The sequence below is a fragment of the Dicentrarchus labrax genome, unplaced genomic scaffold, assembly GCF_905237075.1.
Source record: "Dicentrarchus labrax unplaced genomic scaffold, dlabrax2021, whole genome shotgun sequence".
Classification (NCBI taxonomy): Eukaryota; Metazoa; Chordata; class Actinopteri; family Moronidae; genus Dicentrarchus; species Dicentrarchus labrax.
The window spans coordinates 27,288,578-27,314,295 of NW_026136711.1; the positions used below are offsets into that span (position 1 = coordinate 27,288,578).

Sequence of the window (25,718 nt, forward strand, 5' to 3'; positions counted from 1 at the left end):
GGACGGAAAAAAACCCAAACACACACACACACACACACACACACACACACACACACACACAACACCACCCCAACACCCCCCCCCCCCCAAAAAAAAAAAGGCGGAGAAAAAGGGGGGCCAAAAAAAAAAACCAAAAAAAAAAAAAAAAAAACCCCAAAACCCAAACCAAAAGAGAACCCCCCCCTAAAAAAAAAAAACCCCAAAAAAAAAAAAAAACCCCCCACCCCACCCCTCATAAAAAAAAAAAACCCCTCTCCCCCCCCCCTCTTTTTCGGTTTATAGAAGCTCAGGTGGACCCACAGCCTCGGAGATATTTCACGGTGCTCTCAGGAAAATGCTCTTCTTTTTTTTTTTTTATTTTTGGCGGATTGCAATATAAACTTTTAGAGGCATACCGCCACCTGCTGTACTGGAGTAGGTAGGACAGGAGTTACTTTACATTGGTCTTTAATAACAAAATAAATACATTATATTATTATATTTATCCGTTTACTGAGAAATGTATTACCTCTGTTTCCCCACACCGTATCTCTATTAATAATCATCTGTCCTCAAACATTTCTTCATCTGTTTGACAAAGTGCATTATTACGTGGTCCGCATAAAAGAAACCGTCTCTTATTTAGAGCAGTGTGATAAAACCTTAATCTGGATTATTTAGAGCAGTGTTATAAAAACCTTAATCTGGATAAAACTACCTCCTCCTCTTCCTTTAACGCTCTGTGCTCAAATGGTCTTTTGTACTTTATAGTTATAGCCATTCCCATATTCATCCAACTTCTTTTAGCCATCCTGTCTGCAGATTAATTACCCTCCAACATCCCACACGTGCATGTACAGAACAGGAAAAAAATAGTTTTTAATCTTACATTTCAAATTATAATTTTTTTTTATCTCTATGAATGTCGATGCGAAGTCCATTTTATAGATTTGTCAGCAGAGAAGGCAATAAATCAACACCATTTCAATACAGCATTTTATGTATTTAAGTTTTAATCATGTCTTGAATGTTACAAATTAAAAAAGACAAACTATAAAACACAACAGGTCACGGCTGGAAAAGAGTCAAACCAAAATATACTGTACTTTAAACACTTCATATCGAATAGTTGAACTCACATGTAAGAATGAATATTTATCTCAATAATTATCTTCTGGCTAATAATTGAAACTACAGATCTTTAGGTAGTCTGGACAAGTCATCAAATCTAAAGTAAATGAACACAATAACCAGAATTAAATAAAAACCTTGTAAGATTTTACAAAACATTCCGATAGTCTACCTATGCACAGCTGGGAAATTTGCTGAATTGATGCGGTGTCTATTTGTGTCAGTGGAAGAGGTGGACATCACATTAGGAGAAGTAATTAAATCACTACAGCCCGTCAGTAATGTCGGGGATACATGGACATAGGCGGGACCTGGCCCATGCCAGGTGCTGACCTAGGAGGTGGCTGCTGAGAGGAGCCAGTTCCCACCAAGTGGTTGAGAGATGGTCCGCTCTGAATGAGCGTGTCCAGAGCTTTCTGTACACTTGGGTTGTCAAAATTGATACCTGAAGCAGAAGTGGGGGCTCTTGGACCGCCTGGTGCGGCTTGAATTAGGCCCGGTGGGGTACCATAACCCTGGGATCCAGACGGGAGGCCAGGCATGGCTTGGCGGGGTGGATTCTGGGAAGAGTGTGGACCAAGAGAGCCGTAGCCCTGCGACTGGGAGGCGCCAGACAGACCACCAGCGCCTGCTGACACCCCGCTGTTGAACAGGCTCAGGATTTTAGCCTGCAAGTCCTGCTGATGGCTGGGGTTAGCTGGAGCACTGGGACCAGCTGATAGGCCGAGGTGGCTGGACTGTTGGGGGGCGTGAGCAGAATGCGATGGAGGAGGCAGTCCCACAGCAGAGGCTGTAATGTCGTGGTGTGCTGCCGCAGGAGCTGCAACATGGACTGCAGCTGTAGGGCGACAGGTTCAGTTAGTTTGCTCTGCTAACAACAATACTGCATTCAACAGACAAAAGTTAGTCTGTTTTAGTAAAGCAATATTTAAATTATATATTTCTAACATAGAAGTCCGTGTTGATAAAATATTCACATGCCAAGATGCACACTGAATTAGTTTTTGGTGGCTGTAACTCCTGCTTGCCATACGGGCAGAGAAAACATTTCTCACAATTCCAATGTGTGTGAGATGTGACAATATGTGTGAAAATCCAGTCTTCTGTATAGAAATACATTGTAAAAGTTGAGCTGAATTATACAAGGCTTCAGCAATCTGAGTTCCCACTAAGTCACTTTAGTGCAAAATTCAACAGACTGCATTTTCTTGCTGACCTGCATTTAGGGTGTAGTAACACAGAGGACATTTCATTCATTTTCATTTAAACTAAAAAAGACTAACTTTGGAAAATACCAAATGTCTAACTGAAGCCTTACATTAACTTCAACTCAAGTTTGGAAGTTGTTTTTGCACTGAATGATAACTTTGGAATCACCAACATTGAAATCACTTTAGGAAGGGATCTCTTCAGGGCCAGTATGGACAGGATGGTTGAGGACAGACACCAAATACTCATATGGGCATGTGAGTATTGTTTGACGAACAGACTTGGGAAAAAAAAATGTGAACCTATCCTTTAATATGACAATTTTTCCTCCTACCTGTAAGAGGTTCTGCAGCGCTTCGTAGAAGCCGGGCTCTTTTGTCCTTCAGGTACGCAATGAGGCCATCCAGTTCCTCTGGGGTTATAAATCTACCCGGCAACCACACAGAAAGAAAATCATTATTTCAAGAGTGGAGATTTTTTTAAAACACTGGTGAAAAGCCAAGGACAGATTCAAAGTTTTACAAGATGCAAACTGTAACTGAGGGACGACAAAAACTTACAATACGTTACATTCTCCACAGCTCAAAATTTTAACAGTAAATCCAAGATATTACACAACACTTTCAAACAAAGATATTAAACCTGTTTTATACCTGTTTTCAGACAGCAGTGTGATAGCGGTGAGCACTGAAATGGGGTGGCTCTCTCTGTCAGCCTCCCTGAGTAACACTTCATCCGCCATCTTGGCAGCCTTTCTGGCAATCTCCTCGCGCTCTTTTTCCCGGTTTTCAACTTTGTAGGTGTCGTAGTTGTGGGCAACCAGCATCATAGCATCCTGCATTGGCATGTTTCGATGCTCTACGACAATAAAAAAAAAAACAACAACGTTGGCATGTGAAACAATAAAAACTAAAATAACTGCTCCGTGGTTGTATGCCTCCAACAACCGGTCAAGCAGTAGTTTATATCCATGTCTGGCCCATAATATACAATACCACTAAAAAAGTGTATTGACGTTTTCCCTCTTTCCTTTAATAATGGCAATTTTAACAGAGAAACACAGTATAATTTAGACATCAAATATTATGACCACAATCGTTTGTCACAGTCACTTGTCCAAAAACATAACGCCTCCAGCCACGGCTGTCACCGGCAGATACACCTTTAAATCTTTGTCCTCTGTACTTTTGTATCGACCAGGAGAGACCCCAACTAACAGTTTCAATTTGTGGTCTTGCCTCACCTTGCGGTGTGCCGAACAGGATGTTGACAGTGCAGGACCGGTGGACTTGGTGCTGCTGGGTAATGATGATGGCAAAGGGAGTGCGGGCTCTGCCTACATCCTCCAGTGCCTGGGTTAGTGACACTTCTGTGTTGAGGAAGATCAGATCCACCACCATCCCCAAATCACGGACTTTCCGCCCGACCGTCTCAGCATACTCCCTACAGTTGTTTTTGAAGCACAAGCACACACGGGCAGACACACACACACACATACACACACGGGCAGACACACACAGGAGCGATATGAAATGAAAACATTCCATGTACCGATCAAATATTTACAGAGACGTTTCTGGTCCCAGATCTGTGTTTCCTGTAAAGAACGGAGAGTGGACATACTTTTGTGCCTTGTTGACGACAATCACAGAGCAGTCAACAGGACGGTCGGTGTCGTAGCGCCGCTGGAGTTCTTCATAGTACTGTCGATACAATTCATTACGCCGACGCTCTTCTGGTCGAGCACGATCATCTACAGAGGAGGAGGTGATTGGAAATCGTAACGTCAGTATAGTTTTTAACAGTTCAATACAATTTGAAATTGACTTAAAAAAAAAAAAAACCCAGTAAAAACAAAAACTGATACATGATGCCTTTCAAGTTTTTATTGTATTTTCCCCCACTGCTGTCTGGATTGACTTCGTATATGAACAACAAAACATAGATGACATGGCAACAGCGATGATGTGAAGTTACAGAGTATAATGTTACAGCTCAGGGAGCAGGTAAGCTAATCCTACATTGGCCAAGTAAACATTGGCTAAATTCCACCTGGCACAGTTTTTAAAACATTGCGACGGCAATGTGGTTTGGCGCTGTGATCTGCACATCTTCAAATCCCACTGAACGCATTTCAGAGGCGGAGTGCGTGTTGCCTGCCATATGTTTACTTGTGTATTTTGTCCTTAAAAAAAACGGATACAAAACGGTGTGTTTCTCCGTTTAAATCTCCTAACCTGCCTCTGACTGACTGACTACTGGCCTGGTACCACAATGTTAATCTGTGTCTGACTTCCTGCCACTGCCATCTGCCCTTTGTTGCTTGACACAAGTGGGTCGCTGCTTCTGTCAAAAAAAGACCAGCATTTGTATTCTGCAGCGGCGCTTCCGGTGGAAGTTGTGCAATACATTTTGCAATGAAATGGACGGATCAGAATGCAAATTTCATGGAATTTCATCTTCATTATCAACTCTGGTTTACTTTGGTTACTAAAAGGCCTTATGGTGTGCCCCCACATTAGGACTAGAAGGTAAAATGATACCCAAAGCTTTAAAAAAAAAATAATAATAATAACTACTTGTGGAATGTTAGAAAAAAAAAACTGGATAGAGTTTGATTATTAAAACAATTAGACATACCCTCTGGCTCACGCCGTCCATTCCAGGGATCTTTATAAGGGTCCCTGTAGGGTTCATCCTTCCTCCGGTAGTAGTCTTCAGCACCACTGCCACTGCGGTAGTATCGGTCATAGTCACTTCTGCTGTATTAAAAAAAAAATAAATGTCAGGTTCAGATGAACATGTAACCACTGAACTCTGGACTAGGAACTAAAGGCACCAATATTCAGTAGTCACCTGTATGCAGGATCCCGTGAATCACCTCTGAGGTCCTTGTCTCTGCTCTCTGAGCTTCGGTAATCAAGGTCACGAGAGTGGCCACCCGGCCTTGGCTCTCTACCTGGGTCCCTCCCATCACGGCTGTCCCGAGACTCACGCCCATCACGTCCATTACGCCCTTCTCGAGGCTCACGTCCATCACGTCCATCACGCCCGTAAACAGGTGAACGTGACCGAGGCCGAGGATCTTTGCTGTCCCCATAACTGCTATACGGGGCCCTGGGAGAAAAGTTATCAATTAGAGAGTGGAAGGTTTAAGTTTATGCTGTCTATGAAATACTACAAAGAGTGATAGGAACTTCTGTCCACAACCAGTGAGGACAGGCTTATAGTAGGGAATTGTAGACAGAGTGAGAAATGATTTTTTTTATTTTGTCCACTGGCCAAATGGCTAGTGTTGTTAGTGTTTTTTTGGCTGGCGAGCGTAGCAATCCAGGAGTTGATTCCGATAAGCGTCCTTTCAACAACGATCTTTTGAAATCGTCCAGTGAGCCGTGTACGCAACAATATCGATTTGTCAACGATTTAAGGTTCTTTGACCACAAAATACGCAGGTCCCATAGCCATTGAACCTTTTTGTACGAGGTGGTTTATTTCACGAGGTCTCGTGGTTTATTATTTCGCTGCAAATATGAGGTTGCAGAAATGCTGGGGAAAAAAGCATGTTTTAATTTTTTCTCAAGGAAATTGAACTTTTTTCCATGTTAAGAAAAAAGGTGGATGGGTTTTTACTGCCTTTAGGGTAGGATAACAGAGGGCCATTATTATTATTATTATTATTATTATTATATCTTAAAAGAGGCGTTGCCAGAATTCCCTTTTTTCCTTGAACTAAAAAAGTTTTTTATTGCAGCCAAGAGTAGTTAGAAAACATTTGTTTCTTAGTGCAATATTTTCCATATACTTAAAACGGGGGCACAAAAAAACTGTACAAATCGAAAGGAAAAGTACGACAAACCAATAGCTTCCTTTTACTAAAACTTCCAAGATTATTGCGCATCACGAATTTAAATTCAGAATATGCAAACTGAATCAAGCATCATAAACATTGTTCGCATTCGTCTGTGATCCTGTGTGTGTGCATGCTGTGCCCCATGCCCAAATCTCCCTGAACTAAGCTTGAAAATTATATGTGGGATGTTTTTCAGCATAAACCGATTCATCTGTTGAGGATAAGTGTCAAAGAGGCCAGCTATGAACTAGTTAGAGTACCACCACACAGAAGAAACATCGCTCAACCTTCAGTCAACAAGACCCACAATAACTGGCCAACATTGGTAATGTGCTGTTTTTTTAAAAAGGTACCCTATGAGGTTGCTATGGAGCAACATGTTTAAGTCTACGTCCCCATTCTTTAAGTATCTTGTGCAGGTGAAAGGATATCGTCCTGCTCAATCCGAAGAGTTTACGTTAACCACTGGTCGTTAGTTGCTTGTGGAGGCATGTCAAGAAACGCAGCAGCTCTGGAGAAGTTTTGATGAATGAAAATTAAACCGTTATTCTGCATCAAAAGACACAGACACACAGACACAGACACACATACACACACACTTTGGTGAGACACTAGATGTAAAAATAACTTTGTTTACGAAATACTTTATAGGGTACCTTTAAATCTGTTTTTTTCAATAAATTTGTTTTTAGGGAAGCTGATCCTGATCTATCTGCAGTTTTAATGTACACTTCAACTTAGTTTATAGTCATGTGGTAGAACATGGACCTGCTTTACAGATATTGAGGTAGGGTGGGCACTAGACAAAAAGTTGCCCATTTGATTTATAAAATGAAATACGGGACAAAATTACAAGTAGTGAAAGGTCACAAGACAAGAATCTTTGAGACAAAACACTCTAAATTACATTCATATGGCTCTTTCCTTTATTTAAACAGATCTGAAAGTTTAAAGTTATTGACTGTCCCATAAACCACCACAAAACCATATATTGGTACAACAGCTTCCATCAAGTGGACTTCATCACTGGTAGAAATAAAAGCTGAGGAAAAAGTTATACGCTTTTGTTTTGTGTCTTGCTTTTTTTTTTTTTAACCGGCAACTTAGAGGCAATGGTAGTTCTTCACACCCATGTTGCGTTACTTTACCTTCGGGGAGGGCTCTGCTGGGATTGAGGTTTAGCTTGCCGTCGCTCCACTGCCATATTTACATCTGAAAATAAATCAATCCAAACGTTGAACATAACAGTGACATCAAATCAGCTATGCGCTGTAAATCAGCTTATGCGCTCACGCAGAATGGAGTGGCCGCGCCAAAACATCCACGATCCAAATGAAACTGAGCTCCAATATCCAAGCTTGAAAATCCAAACTGGACGAGAGTCAAAATGCAGAAAATCGAGTCGGGTTTCGAGAGTCAAATTGAGTTTAAGATGAACAAGAAATGAAGCAATTATTTTCACGCCTTCAACATTGGCTTAACAGTAGCCCCGCTTGAATGTGTAAATTAGATTTTCAACTTGAAATTTGGCATTCAGAAACTCCCAAAATCACAAGTGGCCCACTTTAGAGAAACATTTAAATCCATGTTGAAGAAAATTTCAAGACAGTGTTGCAAATAAAACAAGAGATTTAAGTGATTCAGGCTTTGCCAGAATTTAATAATGCACTTGTTTATTTGCTTCGTAAGCCAGTAATGCGACATGTCTACACAAAGAAAGGTCAAAGTAGAAACTCAGCAAAGCTAAATTAGTCCACTCTAAGATAGTTGTAGGTCAAATTATACAACCTTCACTTTGTGAAGTTAGTTTTCGAGTTCCACTTTCATTTACTGGATGCAACATATCACATCATTAAAATAAAAAAATAAAATATTTTAGGCTTGTAATTATTAACTAAATGAATAAAAGGAAATCTCTAGCTTTCATACACAACCTTTATCCATAGAAAACCTTTGGTAAAAAGTGTTCATTAAAAAAAGCATATTAGCATTATTTTTTCAGCTGAATTTTAAAATCACCAAATCCCCAATTCTCCAGAATTAACACTTAAACTATCATGTCCAATCAACATTTTTCACAACAAAAGAATAAAAACTGGCGTTACGTTGCTCGTTCACCAATAAAAAAATAAAAAAAATAAATCTATCCTCTTTAGCCACACACCTACTGCAGTTAAGGCTTACCTATTTTATAACCTTTATATATTCGACCCTTTTGGGCCGCCTTCGCAGCTTCGGCTTCCTCAATGCGTTCAAATTGTACAAATCCAAACCCACGAAACATGGATACGCCTGGAAGAGGAACATTTTAAGTGGTAAAAGTGATCACTTTGAAGAGCATTTTGGATACCTACCAATTTACCCACTTAAAAAATCATCTGTCGGCACATCATTACAAATTTTACAGGCTTGAATTTCATGAAAAAACGTTAAACGTGAAAAAAGTTAATGCTACTAGACATCTACATGCACATTGAAAATTACATTTGAAAATACTCAATTGTCACATTCATGGACATTGTGCTTGATTCAAACTATTGCCAAGAATTAAAATCAAAAACGAATTTCTGCGTTTACTGACCGACTATCTTCCCGTACGGGGTGAACAGTTCTTCCAAATCCTTCTTTTCCATGTCCGAGGTCGGCAAATTCCCAACAAAAATCCGTCTCTCCAAATCTCGGGGATCATTACTGTTGCAGGAGCGCGAAAAACGCCCTGGTGATGAGCTGCGGCTTCTTCGGCGAGACATAACTCCCAAGTTTAATGGTTTTCTTCGTACGTCTCAAATGCTTGAAAAAGTTTGTTCGCTATTAAGCGCCTTTAAATTGTCGTCCACGATCCTGAAACATGTCAGTGAGTTAAGAGAAGAGATCAAATTCCTTGGAAGGATAAAAAGTTTAAGTAGAACAGAAGTTGCAGGTCAAAGTCACATCAAAGTTTAGACAATGAAATGCTGTGGCAAATTCATTTTGAAATGTAGCAAGTCGTCTAAAAACATTTCTGAATGAGTCCTTCATATTTCGATGCTCATTTTCGCCTTACGATATTCTCTAATTTCACTCTGCACTGGACCCTTAAGTATGTGAGCGCTCGCAGAGCAAATTCCTTGTGTATCTGTTCGGGCTACATTAATTCTCAGTAGAAGTCTCCCAGACTGAAATTGAGATTTGAGAAACAATAATTAAAGCCAACACAATCCTGAAGTGATTCTCATGATGTTGTCGTAGGGGTAGGAGGTATTTCCGGTATAAATGGCACACCGTAGAGAATGCACCATGATATAAATTTGCTGCCTAATTTGTTCCTGTATAAAATAGTTTTAACTATGACATAAAATGCACCATTTCTCTTTGCATTTTAACCAGTGAAAATACGCTGCCATTATATAAAAGGAAACAGGACATAACAGCTGTTTCACACAGTGTTCTTGTGCCGACATAAATAGCTGAACTGGTTGTGTGAAACGCAACAAAACCACCCCTGATTTGTTGTTTCTATGTAAAAAGAGGTGGTCCCTGCGAAACTGTTAAAAAAGGCTTGAAGTCGATGATGAAAACACAGTGCGGTTGTTGTTGTTGTGGGTCGAAATAGCATTGATACCCACAAAGATACATACAGCATCAACTCTCCGGTGTGAAACTCTGCTTCCACAATTTCAAAATGGACTCTTGGCAATAAAAAGTTACAATTCCAGAGTCAGGAATTCAAAATGTTCCCTAAGTTTTAGAGTCACTCTGTCCATCCCATCTTTGTCTCGCTGAGCTCAGTGTAGCACATACGTTTCTTATTTTTTGGGAAGAAAAATATGCCCCGTTAGGTCTGTAGCTGTGCAGACGACTATCAAACACAGTTTATAACAAATAGGAATGGGGCATAAGTTCCCATCATCAGCTTCTCTTGAAATGGTAAAAAAAAAAAATAAATGTCTTGAGGAAAATCGCGTTGACGAAATGAAATCATTACGCTTATGGTGACACTTGAAAATGCCAACATGTAAGTTCTCTTTTGCTCAAAGAAACCAAAATTCTTATAAGTCTTAAGGATTAAGTGATGTTTTTAACGTCGCACAGCACAAAAGGATTTCAGCCAAAGAGAATCTCTAGAGGTTTTCAGCCCCAACACACGTACATTACAAACTGACATGAGAAAGTGAAGGTCCTTTTTGTTACATTTAATTTATATAATTGGAGATCATTTACATAATCCCTTTTAGGAAGCAGTACTTACATACCTTAACTTGAACCTGGATGCCCTGGATTCTGTGTCCACATATTAGAAACCCCAAAGCGTCTAAAAAGAGAAGGAAAAAAACAAAGTTAATTGCCACTATATAGTACAGTTATTGAAATAAATCACTTCAAATGCTCTAATATATGTCTATAGTAGCGTCACACTACACAAATTACTGAGTACCAAAGCAAGTGTTTCATATTAATTTAATATTGTATATCCATCAATGACATAGACCATCATAAAGTTTTCCAAAAGCATAATTTATTATTATTTTATAACTTCATGATGCAAATAAACCTTGCAAAACTGAGCTCCGATCAAGTAAATGCTACTTCTACAGAGTAATAAAACATTAGATAGATAGACAGATACTTTATTTATCCCGAGGGAAATTCAAGCATCCAGTAGCAGCATACAAACATAACTTAGACATACATTAAACATACATTCATACATTAAAATGAATAGCACAGTAGCCATACATTAAATTGGATAGATTCAACTTTTGCAGAGGAATTAAATATGTGCCGAGAGAGAAAATAAACTAGAAAAATAGAAATGAAACATGTGCAGGTAAATTAAATGTTTAGAGGTTAATGACTGCAATTAAAATGAGGCTGTCGACCATAAACATTGCCTCTAAATGCTCATGTACTACAGACTTTACATCACGCATGTTAACTGAAAATGGCGACAAATAGAGATTATATCGCGGGGGTTCTTTTAAAATAAATAAAAAGCATTAACGTTACAATAACTAGTAGTATTTTCTGCAGAGCGAGTTTGTTGCTATTCTCGTCGTGTAGACAAAACTCAACACAACACCTACACGGCCACGCTACAAATGGCGTACAACAACCCCCCCCCCCATCCCCAACAGCAGCGGGCTTATAGGAACAGATAATATTATGTAACTGGGTTATTTTACTTTAATACACATATATATTTTTAAAAAAAGAGTAACATCGCAGCACACTTGAACCACCGCACTCTCCGGTAGTCACCATGTTACAGCTATAACGTTGACGTCAGCTGTTACGTTAGCTACTGAACGTTAGCGAGCGACTAACGTTCCCCTGTTCACCTTAGCAACAAACGGCCTGGCAACCAACTCACACTGAGGTAGCTACACGGTTTCACTGCGCCCTCTCGTTTATGTTTACTCACCTTCGACGTGATATATTTGTTTTTTATTTCCGTTTACAGTCGCTCACGGCCACGGGCATCTGAATGGCTATCTCGTTGTCTTCTCATAAAAGCTGCCGGAGAGTCTTTTACTTCATTTTATTCATTTACGGCAGCTTTTCTTCTTCTACGCCCACAGCTACAATTGAGCGTACGTCGCCCCCTATTGGCTATCTGTTGTCTTGACAACAGGATAATGCAGTGGTTGCCAACCTTTCTCCTTTTCTCTCACTCAGTGAAGTGTTTAACGCTTTCTAAGTGGCATATTTTATGTATATTTAGGGGCCGAGCCCGTTCACTGAACTGGAAGGTCTCTATTGTTTTTGCTATGTTTATTATTATTATTTCTAGGCCACTTCAACTGCAATTTTGAGCCCCGCGTATTTACGAACTCTCAATTTTATTTGGCAGACTTGTCAAGCCTCATTTAACTTAGATATTCTATGCGTCACATGCAGATCAGCCACTAGGTAGGCCACTAGGTGGCGCTATTTTAGCAGATTTCGATAGGCTAATAACCTTAACGTTATATCCACGCGTTCGGTGAATGGAGCTGAACCTCCCCATGTAGGCCACGCCCACTTCCGCCTAGATTTTTTTTTTTCTAGAGCGCAAAATGTCCATAAATCAGTTTTTCGTGTTCCTCCTACACACTTTGTGCGATTCGCACGAAATTTTGCACGTAGCATCTGTGGACCGTCCTGGCAACAAAAATAATTTGAACATTTTTGCCATTTTGAAGTCCGTGGTCTTGTATTGGAACAAACAAACTCCTAGAGAATTGATCAGATCTGCTTCAAAACTTGATAGTACTCTTGAATAATCTTGCTGATTACAAGTTGTGCTATTTATGACTGTACGTTGAAGGGCGTGGCCCCGGTGTTTTGTCAAAGTTGGACATTTAGAATTCTGTGGTCATTTTCGGTGAATTTTTGCCTTGCATATGAACAAATTCATCCTAGGGAATTTCTGGGATCTGCTTCAAAATTGGTCAGTACAGTCAAAAATGGTGCTGAATGAACGCTGTTTATTTTTTCACCGTACATTGAAGGGCGTGTCCGTGGCGTGCTGTCAAAGTTGGCCATTTTGAACGAATGTCACACTATGATGCCATTTGCGGCATTTAAGGGCTTCTGTTGTAAGTCCTCCTATAGTCCTCAAACGTGGAATTCAAGGGAGAAGAAATCATGTTAATTTCATCTTTAATTTCTGTAAAGAAAAAGGGGTCCTGAGATAACTTATGTTATGGTAAATGGATTACTCAAAGCGCTATGAATTAGCAGTATACAAATAAAATTGAATAGAATTAAGAGTATCTGTGGGAGATTGCTATTGTTAGCATTATTAGTAGTAGTAATACTATACATTTACTTATACTACTTCAAATGGTTTAGCATTAGCATCAAGATATGATTAATAGATTTAATTTTAGGGCATAATTGAAGACTGCATTTATTGTGAGTGTGATGATATGGCTTTATGTATGGAATTGTCACAAGTTGATATAAGGTTGTGAATGTTAGTTAAAGTTGTTACAATATGTTATTCACTTAAAGGTGGTCTTACGTCTTATGTGTAAATGCCAAAACAATCAGCAGGACACCACAGGGAATCGAACCCCATCCCAGTAAACCAGGAGTACCATTACTAGTGTCTTTTTGCTTTTTTCGACAACATATGAAAGGTAAAGCAAAAACTGCCTTAGCAACAGCATAACATTATATTAGCATTTAAGTATTTACAATTCAAATTATGCCATACTTGCACTTCATTTTGGATATTTAATGTAGATAACTTCAACGACTGCAGTTGTGCAGTTATTAGTAATTAAGTTTTTTTTAATAGAAATCATTATCAATACATGTTTTAGCTACAAATGCTGTTGTAATGCAGAAAGGAAACCCTTTTATCATATTTAACGTTCAGCAGAAGAACCTACAAAAACATGCATATTAAAATATTCAATGTTAACATGATAGAAGCAAAACCAACATGACCAAGGTCAAACACCATGCAATAACTTTTATTAGTATTCATTACAATTTATATTAAGATAATTCATAAAACACACATTATGACATTCACATTACCAATTATTATGAGAAAGAGTTCATAAACCAAACACATTACTGCATATACATTATAAAATCATACAAGATAAATCATTGAAGAAACACCTGCATGTTTGTAAACATGCATAATAGGCTTAGACAAGGCAATTCATAAAACATGCAACATATTAATACACAGTATACAATAGTACAAGAGAATTAATTGAACAAACATTACATGAATATTAAAAATTATGAAAACAAAATTCATACATATACATTATTATGTACACATTATATTAATTTAAGAGATTTCATAAAACACATTTTATAGTTATTCAAGTTTTCCATGATCATGTTCTAAACTCCTAGATGTAAATGAACATAGAATCCCTTCATGGTCACTGAAATATGTCGGCAAGACAACAGACTGTACATCATAATGTGATGTTTTCACATACACATGATCAATTAATGTGCCTTTTTCTGTTGTTGCTTGTTTGACAATTTGGATAAACCCTTTGTCAGTCATGAACTTGTAGATAGTTGATGATTTCAAAATGTTGTCATTGAAATCTCCCATGACAGCAATTGTGGTACTTTGGTGATTTAGCCAATTAAGTAATGTTTCAAGATTTTCTTTAAACAATGTTATGGTGTATGATGGTGGTCGATAAATAACTGCGATTAATATATTGTAGTGCAGTGCAGTGGTAAACCAAACATTCTAAATGTACATTTGGTACCGGGATAATACTGTATGCCAAATTCTCTGCACTATACATGCCAACTCCACCATGTTGTTGGTCTCGAATTTGTTTGAATAAGGGGTTGCTGCTATTGTAGGGCAAACTTCTTGGATGATTGTGAAAAGCATAACCATCCATTTTAACAGTTTCCAATGAGTAAACTGCAGGCAGCCATGTTTCAGTAACAGCAATACAGTTAAGCTGCAGATGCTGTGTACACAAAGCCAAATCAGTTACATGTGGAGTCAAATTTTGCACATTCATCAAAAACACATTAAATGGTGGTGTAGTAAAATTACAAGCTGTAATATTTGTGACCAAGAAGGGAGGCATTGTTGCAATTGCATCCTCAATGTTATCTTTGCAATATATGGCTTTCTCGTCAAAATTCTGAATAACTAAACCCGACAAACTTCTAACTCGACTTAAAGCCACATATGCTTGACCAGCTGCAAAGATTTTCTTTATCCACAGTAAGTCCTTGGACTTTATGGGATAAAGCTTTAGCGGAAATTGCCGGCGCAATCCACCATGTTTAGTCACCCTTTCCTCTTCTGGTTCAATGCCTGTGGAACCTGTTTCAACAGCAGAGGTAAATGCACAGCAACTCCTCCTTTTTGTCCCAACTTGATGATCATCAAACTTAACATAAATCATCTTATGGAACTTATCATCATTATCGGGGGTACCTCTAATAGGTTTGAGAAAGCGATACCCATCATCAAACTGCAACAACTGCTTAAACTGTTCTTCATCATTTAAAACACTTGTGGTTACATTTTTAAATTGCCCTCCTTTTCCCTTTCGTAATGCTATTGATACACTTGACACAACCTTTTCAACCTCAGACATGTACTGAGCAAAGAAGATGTAATCAACATTTTGTGCAAATCTACCATCAGCATTTAAAATACGGTTATTAAAATAACGGCACAAAGTCTGCTGTCGTGGTACGTTGCAGATCCAGTCGGAAACAACACCAGGAAACATTTTGCTTCATTTGAATGATCTTGACAGGAGTGTTGCTTTCTGCTGGAGCTACATTTAATATGTTATCAAAATATTGATCAAGTGCTTCTTGACCAATGTCAACAGGCATAAGACAAGTGTCCTGAAACATACAATGCTGTTGTCTGTCATGCAGAAGCTCATCTTCCTCAGCAGCTGCATTACTGTCATCATTAGCATTACCATCTACTGCTGCACTATCCTGTTCTGCCACACTCTCTTGTTCCCTACAAAACTCATTTAACCACGCTATTAAATGTTGCTCTAAACTATTCAAGCATGCTAATTCTGGTGGAATAAAACATGTTGCCAAATTATTCAAAGCACATTCCGGTGGCATATGACCTCTACTAATTTTAGTGTTACAACTGAAACAAATCCACAACTGACCCCTAGCTGAATCTAACCACTGACAAGGCAATACACAATCTGTACTACATTTATGCAAATATTGTTCACTAATACATTTACCTGCAATTACACTTATTTCTTTTCTTTTACCATAATCCTTCATGCTACACGGTAAAACTTGTTTTCTAAATAACTTTCTAAAACACACACAACAGACAAAATCCGGGCCATCATTTACTTTAGCCAAAAACTGCTGCATAAATCAAACTCTGTCAATTTTGCATTTAAACGTTGCCTCTTCAACTTCATATATGCAATAACACGCTGCCTATGCCGACGATTTCCATGATATTTCTTTATACTCGTGGATTTCATATACTGCCTGTGCAATCGATTTTAACGGTATTTCGTTTTACTCATTTCCTTTACTGTGTCCCTGTGAGACTTATTTTTACGTTATTTAGTTTTACTCATTTCCTTTACTGTGTCCCTGTGAGACTTATTTTTACGTTATTTAGTTTTACTCATTTCCTTTACTGTGTCCCTGTGAGACTTATTTTTACGTTATTTAGTTTTACTCATTTCCTTTACTGTGTCCCTGTGAGACTTATTTTTACGTTATTTAGTTTTACTCGTTTCCTTTACTGTGTCCCTGTGAGACTTATTTTTACGATAGTTAGTTTTACTCAATTCCTTTACTGTGTCCCTGTGAGACTTATTATTACGATATTTAGTTTTACTCATTTCCTTTACTCTGTCCCTGTGAGACTTATTATTACGATATTTAGCTTTACTCATTTCCTTTACTCTGTCCCTGTGAGACTTATTATTACGATATTTAGTTTTACTCATTTCCTTTACTCTGTCCCTGTGAGACTTATTATTACGATATTTAGCTTTACTCATTTCATTCAATTTTTCCCTGTACCAATCTTTTGCCTGATAATTCATTTTCATCTTTTCTAGAAATTCTTGCCTGTTTTGCTGATATTTTATTCTTTGTTGTAAATTTCTTTTTTTTACTAAATAGTTAGACAAAGACAACTTACTCATGGTTTGGGCATTTTGTTCAATAATGCCTACTTCAGCTTCACAAATTGAGGATGCAACCGAAGTCAAATTGTCTGCACAAACAACACCTTGTTTTCTCAAATTGTACCTAGACCCACCCACTTTGCAATACCCATAGCAACACTGCATGTTTGGCTGCTGAACACAGACAACACTCTCATAATGATTTCCATTGCAATTTTCTAAATAAATCCCCTGATTTGACAACAACTTGTACTTACAACTATATTCAAGCCAGCAACCATCACAATAAGTGAATATACTTACTCCGAAAAAATCTGCTGCTGCTTGAATCTCTACTTCTGTGGCCCAACTACCGACATAGGCCATTTTTGACATTGTGAGATATTCCTCCATTGAAGAATACTCAGGTCTTAAAGCACCACCATTGGCTTTCAAATGCTTTACAACAGCAAGCCTAATTTTTCTGTGATGCTTCTGTGTACCACACACAGCCTGACTAACTGCTCTACAGAAACAGTTACCATCCCTAACTATTTTCTCCTTCAAACAAGGAGCACCCAACGGACCAACTTCTGTAGAAACTAAATCTACTTTCTCTGACTCAACATTTAACTGTTTGCACAGAGTGTCTACAACTACCCCACAAAGTGGATTAAACTGGAGCCCTTCACTCACAACATCCGCTACAAAAACAACATCTGAATCAACTGCAGCACAATCACTGTTTTTTGACTTCTTTGATGACAACCCACTGCTTGATCTTTTGCGCTTAATACTTGTGCAACCAACTGTTGGCTGAACAGGTAAACCACAGCCCGACTGACTTCCCCTGCTTTCTACTAGTACCTTTGGACTGGATAATGAATTAATGGGTGGAACTGGACATCTGGGGATCACACAAACACTAGCAATCTCAAACTGTTTGGGACGTTTAAATGCTGTTGCAAATTTGCAGATGTGCTCAAAAACATCATCAAGGCAAGTGAAACGCACAACAACACTTTTCCCTTTCCCATCCACCATCCCATCCGCACTGCGTGCATGCGAATCAACCACAGCAAAACGACCACCTTGACTGATGACTGCGCATGTATTTCCACCCAATGTCAGAAAACATGTGTCATATTTACTAAATATCTTCTCTAATCCAGATCTGAGACTGGTCATTACACCAGATTTAATCAGATCACTTGTCAGTTCATCAACAAATCCAGAAACGCAATCTTCATACTCAAAGTCAAACGTTTGTCCATCGATAACAGAGTGTTTGGGCAAATCAGGAACACTAAGCAGTTTCGAAACCTCACTGGTGACATTGCTGTCCCTCAACGTATTGTAAAGATTATCCCCCAAAACAACAACCTTGTCCAGATTGTCAGCCTGCCACGAAAACACACTTTCAATGGAGTGTTTTGCTACAGCTACCAAACTGATAGCCATACACTGAACTCCAGCGTGTTGAAACCGAGGATCTGCCTGGTGGAAAGATCCCCTGACAGAACTTGCATTATTCTGCGAACTGCCACCCTCGACTACAGCTGCAGTTGCAACTGTGACATCAACAACTACATCTGTCAGCAATGTAGCACTGTCAATGTCAGAATCTGCCTCCACAGACAACCTGCTAATGAGACACCACTCTGCACCCAAAGACCTCTTAAGATCTTGGATATGCACTACCAGGTCACGCAGGGTTGTGTTACAAACAGCTACAGACCTGCCAATATTAGATGCCAAACCAGATGCATCACAAGTACCACAATCAACTACCACAAAGTAACCATTGTGCTCAATGATAGCACTCACGGCACCGTGGAGGTTCAAGAGACACATTCCATCAGTCAACAAAGGTTCCTGTAGTTTTTCAAGTAACACAGACTCGTCCAAGTGGAAACCTCTGTAGACTGTTGAACCAATAGCTACATTGCACTTCCTGCCAAAAACACTGTGCTGTTTAATGAACTCACATAGCTCATTGTCAAAGCCACTACTCCTATTTGATTGAGCTACATAACTAGCCAACTTCTTGCCTTCGAAACAGATGTCATCAATATCTCTGGCTCGCCATGTACACACAGGAGCAATAACATGTTTAAGCGCAGCAACAACGCTGCACGCAATAGACACATCAGTTGTTGACGGCGCAACCTTTACATTAGTACCAGAAACATCCTCAGTTGTCGGTGCAACTTTGACATTAGTACCAGAAACAACAGCCACATGCTTTTTCTCTGCACATCTGCAAGAGGGAGGGTTAGCATCAACCTTACTTTTGATGAATCTTGATGGGCACTGAATAGGAGGACCTGACCTGCTGACCTCCTCCTCCACAACCTCTTCCACAGCAGTGGTAGATGATGGTTCTGAGAACACTGGAGTTGCATCCCCCTAAATAAATCCAGAAAAACATTAACAAAACTGTCATTTTGGCATTTGAGAGAACTTGCTAGTCATATACAATAATTTGGAACCATTTGTTTTGACCAATGCACACCAAATTAAACTGATTTAGAATAAAGTGTACCAACCTCCTCCGTTGCAACCTCTTCCACAGCAGTGGTAGATGATGGCTCTGAGGACACGGTCACAGCACTTGGAGTTGCATCCACCTAAAAGAAATGAAAATACATTATCACAACTGTCATTTTGCATTTGAAAGAACATGCTAGTCATAACAATAATTTTGTATGTGTACTACACAATTTGTTTTGGCCAAAGGCACACATGCACATAGAATTCAACTGATTAAGAATGAAGTGTACTAACATCCTCCTTTCCAACCACAACATTGGCAGATGTCGGCCTGGGAAACGCCTTCTCAACACTGGGTGACGCCTTGACCTGTTTACGCAAAAACAAAACCATGTATTTCCTTATTGTTTTCAATCATTATAATTATTCATGTACTAAACAAGTAGAGTAAAGACAATCTTGCATTAGTGGTCCCTTCCATATATACTGTGCAATTCAATGATTACATTAATGAAATCAAAACAAACCTGGCACATTGCAAGTCTCCTCTTGCAGGCGACACGCTTCACTCTTGGCTCCACACTTGGTGTCTGGTGTAAGAAAATCAAACACACTTTTAGAACAGATATAGGAGTGTTTTAAGGGAAAGAATACAATTTGCACAAAACTCATCAATCAACTCGTCGCTCATTTTCAGCTTACCGTTGCGTCTTGTGAAACAGCTGGGCTGTCAGGGCTCGGAAGATGTGCTGGAACCACAGCATCCATTGCAGCCAACATGGAAGTGCTGAACAGGACAGGATTCAGTGGGATGAAACACTCCTTCAGCACAATTGGACATCCATCCACCTGTGAAATAAACATAGAAACACAATGTTACTCACAGTTGCTATTGAGTGCTATCAATGTGCATAGATATACAATCAATATACATATGTCAACAATTCATGTCACAGTATACTACAAACCTGATGCCGAACCACGCGCCGTTTTGATGGACTACAGAGCTGTTCCTCAGATTGGACCCTCTGCAATGACAAATAACGATTTTATTAAAATGAATGCATGCTGAACGTTTTTGAATTGACTATTTAGCAAATATCAGTGGGAAAAACACGAGTACAGTATGCAAATATTACCTTCTTGCCCTTCACCATTTCCATCCAGACATACGGGTCAGAGGGGGGAGACGAAGGGGGAGCAGCAAAGACCTCTTCCTTCACGAGCAACCTTGGAGGGGTCCTTGGAACTGGGGGTGGTGTTCTGGGAGCATCCTTCGCCTTTGGTGCTGGCACCTCCAGTTGCTTGTAGGCAGCGTCCCACAGCAACTTGGAAAGAATCTCCATGCCCTCGTCGTCGCTCAAGTGAACCTGAAATGTTAGAATAATACATTCAGTAAACATAACATTGACTTTCAATACATGTCTATTATAAATTCAACTGCAAATAACTGAAATGAAAAGATCGCGTTTGCACACAGAATATGCTACTTACACTATCTCTGACCCACAGATCCAGCTGACTGAAGGGGAAATGTTCAAACGTGGAGTAGTATGCGATACCTAAGAAATAGAAAATTTTTATGAATCATTAATATACTTACATATATCAACTTCAGCAAAATAAGAAAGCATAAATCTATTTGTAATACATTGTAATGTATGATAGGTCAAACACTATCTGAGAAAATACAACTCATAAAACATGGAACTTAAAGATCTACTCGAAACATACCCATTTTGTGCGCCACAGAATGAAACTCCCGGCTCATGTGCTCCTGCAGTTCTGGTGCAACGGTCAGACGTGGAACAAAGTCCACCACAAACACCTAAAACACAGAACAGCAGTTTTTAAACACAAATCTAGTTTTGGTCAAAATGACCATCCATTTAAATACATATACGTTATACTACAACACCTCATTTCAGAATTGTCATTACTGAACAAAACTTATAACGTTACACAGAATCAACAAAATAACTTACATTTTCACAACGCTGACAAGCACTGAGCAAAAGCTCCCGGAACTCTTCTCCGGCCACCTCATGGGTACTGCTGGTCGTCAGGTTGTTGCCGGGGGCCAAGATGCACACTGCATCAGGTGTCCTCGGCAGTGGCGCATGGATCAGCTCGGTCCTCAGATGACACGCACTCGCCCCTGGGGTCGACATGATGCCAAAGGAAAGGTTTCCCTTTGAAAGCTCGACAGTTCCATCAGCAAAGGGACGCAGATGTGAATCCCCAACGACAAGGACGAACTGGAGAAATAGAAAAAACCTATTTAGAAATCACACGTCACTTTTTACTCCGAATATTTGTTAACAAATTCGAGAAACAATAAATTACCTTCTTATCAGGAGAAAGAGCAGGAACCACCAGCTTGTGTGTCTTTCCAGACACGGACCTGTCGTACTCTTTCACATGACGGCGTTTCCCTGTACCACGGCCTATTAAGGGAAAGACAAATATTACTCATCTGGATTACACAAATATTGACCTAATTTACTATGACAAAAACTTGTGCACATTGAACTTCATGAAAAGGGGGGAACACAACTGGCTACTTACGTGGAACAAACTCAGGACGTGGTGGCAGCAGCTCCACATCCCATGGTCGTTGGCCTGCCCATCTCCTCTTGGCGGCCTGAGAACGACGGTAGCCTTTCCCACGTGGCATCTAGTGGTGGTATCAAGTATATAATATAATTGATTAGTGATAACCACAACAAAACACTATATGCTCAATGGCAAATTCAGATTGTAAAGAACTAATGAAGCCAGTCATAAATTCAGATTGTTTACTACCACCGTATGAGTAAAGTGAGCTGCCATGTGCAAACCATGATAAGCTGAGATGCCATACACATTCACAGCTTTTATACACAGATGCTAATAGCTGCTATGACTGCTTCATAAACTCCTGCTTGTTAACAGCACGTTACACATCCTTTTTACATCCTGACTTAGACAAAGAGAGCAGAACCAAAGTGACCACTTGTGTATGATTGACTAGTACAAGGTGTGATAGGGTGTGGCATTCAGACAGTGTGCCTCTCTTTCAAACACAGATTACAATGTATTCACACTTGATTAGTGAAATCATGGGCATTACTTATGTTAATAGATAGTGATTGCCATTCATCATTAACATAGTTGTTTGACTGAAACAACCATTGAAGCTACTCACACTACAGTTGGTTTCTACTACTTTACTTACTATTTGTGCTATTTACATTACACTAAATCTCACTTTACTTCTACAAACTCCACATTACTCATTAATTGTAAAGACAACAAATATTTCCAATGAAACATGTCCATTTGTAGTTGAAAATCATGGCAATGCCCATTAATATATATAAAACTAAATACAGATAGTACTGTGAGAATTTCATTCCACCTAAAGTACATGTATTATGGTATATTCTTTACTAAACAACAGTTCACATAAAATCAACTACAGGCAACCATACAACTTTAAATAAACTCACCGTAAGAAGACAAAAAATCACGTAGTTCAAAACCTTGAAAGGGGTTGAAATTTCTCTCTGGCACTGTCTCTAAGCCTTGCAAATGCAAACACAGCTCCTCTCCTCAGTTCTGCAAAAAGCAAGACCAATACTAAACTTTCAACAAGCTATTTATACCTTATCACCAAACGAATTCAGCCAATCCCCGTGCAGGACAGAAAGGGGGCGGGACATCAACACAAACACCTGGAGAAACAATATTGTCAAACTTGTGACAATGATCAAAATGATTATATTACTGACACACTTACTTATTGTTATAAAGATCAAATTCTTCAGACATGCCTTAGTCAATGTTACATTTCAATGTTCCTTTAAATATATGTTTTTAATTAATAACTTTTTGCTTCTCACTATACATTATCAATCTCATTAAAAATACACACAAAAAATCACTGAAATATGGGTTTTATTCATGACATCTGGGTCACTTTCACAATACAAACCTCACAATGAAACATCATAAAAACATAACACAAACACATACATAACTACAATTATAAATAAGAATGTACTACAAAAAGTTACATAAACTCCTAACAGAGACTCCTTTCACTTCTATCAGGTCATCTCCATCTTCCAAACTGATATTGACTTGTACAACTAATTCCCATGGAGTCATTATTTACTGATTTAAAATAAGCTCCATAGATGCTGAAGATTATCACACATAATTATATTGTGGAAAACAGGAGTCTACTTTGCTTTTTCATGACAGTCTGTGGTTAAGATAATCTTTCTTGTACTAATCTTTCATGTACATTTCTGTAATATAACTATATGAGCTAGCAGTACACCATTCATGTACATGGCTTTTACTTTCCTTAAACTCACCTACATGCAACACATTACTGAGTGAAAATCATGCATTGCTCAGCACATCAGCAGTACTCCTATAGATCTCTAAATACATTTGTTTGTGAACACCACTGATAACTAAACAACACATTATTTCCATATAAATGCACAAAATGGCTGCTGTAACTGATTGTTATTCAACTATGATGACATTCCTTACTGAGACAAAGAGAGCAGCACCAAACTGACCAATTGTGAGACTATGTATGCTGGAGTCGTACAAGGTGTGATAAGGTGTGGCATTCAGACAATGTACCTTTTGAGGAAGACTATTGCAGACAAAAGACAGTCATTGACTGAACAACAATTGCAGCTGCTCAGCATACTGTTGTTGACCTTTTCTCGCCAATCTGTATAGCAGCAATTTAGACCTATCACCTACACAGCCACAACCTGACATTCTTAGAAAAACAAACTGTAGATGACGAGTTGAGCTATTTGTGACTGTACTTCAAACCGCGTGCCACTGAGGACTTATCGAATTCTGACGATTTTCCATTAAATAGTACTCGTAACGTCAGTGTGCAATGTCCAATCTACAATAAACTTCATATGTTCTGTAACAGTCTCGCCCTAAACGCGTCCTCATAACATCAGCCTACGTATTACAGTCCCGCCCTGAACTTGTCTACTTGACAATATTCAGATACAGTGAAAGCACCACATACTGGCAACAGCAAGGAAGCGCTGCGTGGCGATTTGGAGCTGATTTGGAGCCGATTTACGTGACGTATTTGCGTTGTGGTCCGTGCTTGTTACGATGGCACGTGACGCGGCCGCGGCACGCCCCGACGAGCGCGCCGGGTGCGAGGTCCCGCCCAACGCTGCTTGCAGCTTTAATTCACATTATATTTAATGTATAACAATAAGAACAACTAATAAACTACAATGAAAACAAATAGTGATCAAGATAACTGAAGGAAATGTGTGTAAAACAAGTTATTTGGATTCATTTTGAGCAGAATTTCCTAATAAGAGATAATTTTAGGGAAATTTTTATTCTAAACTCTGTTTTCATTATTTATTATTTATTTTTAACAATTCTGCATGCCTAATAGGCTACTTTTTTAATAGATTCAGGTTTTCTTGTCATTGTTCTACTGGTTTGTTTTAATGCAGGATGAGGCTGTTTATCAGAGTAAAGGCTCTGTGAATATATCTGTTCAGTTCTTCACCGTGACCTTATCCTGCTTATATAAACATATTTGGATGTAGGCCTAATGTGTATATTTTTAAAGTTTTCTCACGTGACCCCCTGTGGCGCTTTGGCAATCCATGGTGGGAACCAGTGGGATAATGTACAGTGCATGTTCTGTATGGTGCTAACTTTTTATTTATACAGTCTAAACAACGGCAGCACATACAAGTATAAATACATATTAGGGACATAAATGGAAACATTAAATGATAATCACATAAAAGAAGGAGTACACAAATACGTATACATTAAAACACTGAGGCATGGTGATTAAACACTTACTTTTTTGTTTTAACTGAGTGAATTTGGTAGAGGATTCAGCTCTAGGAGAAAAGGTAAGATCTTAGGAAAAAATAATATATTATAATATATAATATTTATTAAGAGCACCATCATCTGGATTATTATAGTAGCAAATAATATCTTTAAGATTAAAAGAGTAGAGTTGGCAGCTCCAAAAAGTAAGACTCTAGATCTCTTCAGGATTTTCAGGATATTTCACAATCATAAAATAATAATGAGAAATTATGTTCACAAAATGTACAAGAAATATCAGTATCTGTAAACTTAAATTTAACTTAAAATGTTGAAGTGTACTTCCTTAGGCTTTGTTTGAATTACAGTACTTAAAAAAGCCAAGCCCTTCTCCAGTTTATGTCTTCAAATACAGCTTTCCCATTGAATCACATTAGACTATTTCTTATAAAGCAGTCCCATACTGTGATTTCGGCTACAAATATTATTCATTTGATTGGATTTAGTTTGAACGGTTTCAAGGAAAAACCTCAGTACATAATGGCATTGAGGAACGTTTGTTTTTTCCAATGGAAAGGATTTGCCAAGATAAAAGCAAGGAGAAGCATCTTCATAAATGTATG

General features: G+C 38.8%; 3 protein-coding genes across 11 annotated transcripts; all 3 read right to left on the reverse strand.

The window, feature by feature from the left end:
• Positions 1-974: 974 nt before the first annotated feature.
• LOC127371042 (nuclear receptor coactivator 5) lies at positions 975-11,728 on the reverse strand. 9 transcript variants are annotated; one of them, XM_051413604.1, is made up of 12 exons: positions 11,571-11,728; positions 10,402-10,460; positions 8,751-9,010; positions 8,354-8,461; positions 7,318-7,381; positions 5,176-5,436; positions 4,960-5,078; positions 3,941-4,072; positions 3,563-3,811; positions 2,973-3,177; positions 2,654-2,745; positions 975-1,948 (listed from the first exon to the last, which is right to left on the reverse strand). In XM_051413604.1, exons 3-12 carry the CDS (start codon positions 8,917-8,919, stop codon positions 1,386-1,388), a joined length of 1,962 nt encoding a protein of 653 aa, XP_051269564.1. In that variant the 5' UTR covers positions 8,920-9,010; positions 10,402-10,460; positions 11,571-11,728; the 3' UTR covers positions 975-1,385. The 9 variants fall into 9 exon arrangements, with proteins under 9 accessions (XP_051269564.1, XP_051269566.1, XP_051269565.1 ...); XM_051413606.1 differs by having other exon boundaries at positions 3,563-3,762; positions 3,943-4,072; positions 4,960-5,081; XM_051413605.1 differs by having other exon boundaries at positions 3,563-3,765; positions 3,943-4,072; positions 4,960-5,081.
• Positions 11,729-13,595: 1,867 nt separating this feature from the next.
• LOC127372410 (uncharacterized) lies at positions 13,596-15,497 on the reverse strand. Its single transcript, XM_051416080.1, is given in 2 exon segments — positions 13,596-14,345; positions 14,347-15,497. Coding segments are annotated over 2 exon segments (1,404 nt in total). The 5' UTR covers positions 15,379-15,497; the 3' UTR covers positions 13,596-13,973.
• Positions 15,498-15,611: 114 nt separating this feature from the next.
• LOC127372409 (uncharacterized) lies at positions 15,612-22,847 on the reverse strand. Its single transcript, XM_051416079.1, has 13 exons — positions 22,746-22,847; positions 21,823-21,931; positions 21,601-21,701; positions 21,240-21,512; positions 20,989-21,082; positions 20,749-20,816; positions 20,394-20,624; positions 20,223-20,282; positions 19,957-20,103; positions 19,782-19,844; positions 19,549-19,623; positions 19,311-19,391; positions 15,612-19,170 (listed from the first exon to the last, which is right to left on the reverse strand). Exons 2-13 carry the CDS (start codon positions 21,929-21,931, stop codon positions 16,366-16,368), a joined length of 4,107 nt encoding a protein of 1,368 aa, XP_051272039.1. The 5' UTR covers positions 22,746-22,847; the 3' UTR covers positions 15,612-16,365.
• Between the last annotated feature and the right edge of the window lie 2,871 nt (positions 22,848-25,718).

Bases quoted from the DNA above. Each gene is read 5' to 3' on its own strand.
- LOC127371042 (XM_051413602.1), bottom strand. From the start codon at position 8,919: ATGTCTCGCCGAAGAAGCCGCAGCTCATCACCAGGGCGTTTTTCGCGC. The intron at 3,812-3,940 runs ATGTCCACTCTC...GTGTGTGTATGT, and splicing joins CGTCAACAAGGCACAAAAGT to GTGTGTGTGTGTCTGCCCGT. The intron at 2,746-2,972 runs GTATAAAACAGG...GTTGCCGGGTAG, and splicing joins ACACTGCTGTCTGAAAACAG to ATTTATAACCCCAGAGGAAC.
- LOC127372409 (XM_051416079.1), bottom strand. From the start codon at position 21,931: ATGCCACGTGGGAAAGGCTACCGTCGTTCTCAGGCCGCCAAGAGGAGA. The intron at 19,845-19,956 runs GTAAGCTGAAAA...TTCTTACACCAG, and splicing joins CTGTTTCACAAGACGCAACG to ACACCAAGTGTGGAGCCAAG. The intron at 19,392-19,548 runs GTTAGTACACTT...CATTTCTTTTAG, and splicing joins TTGTGGTTGGAAAGGAGGAT to GTGGATGCAACTCCAAGTGC.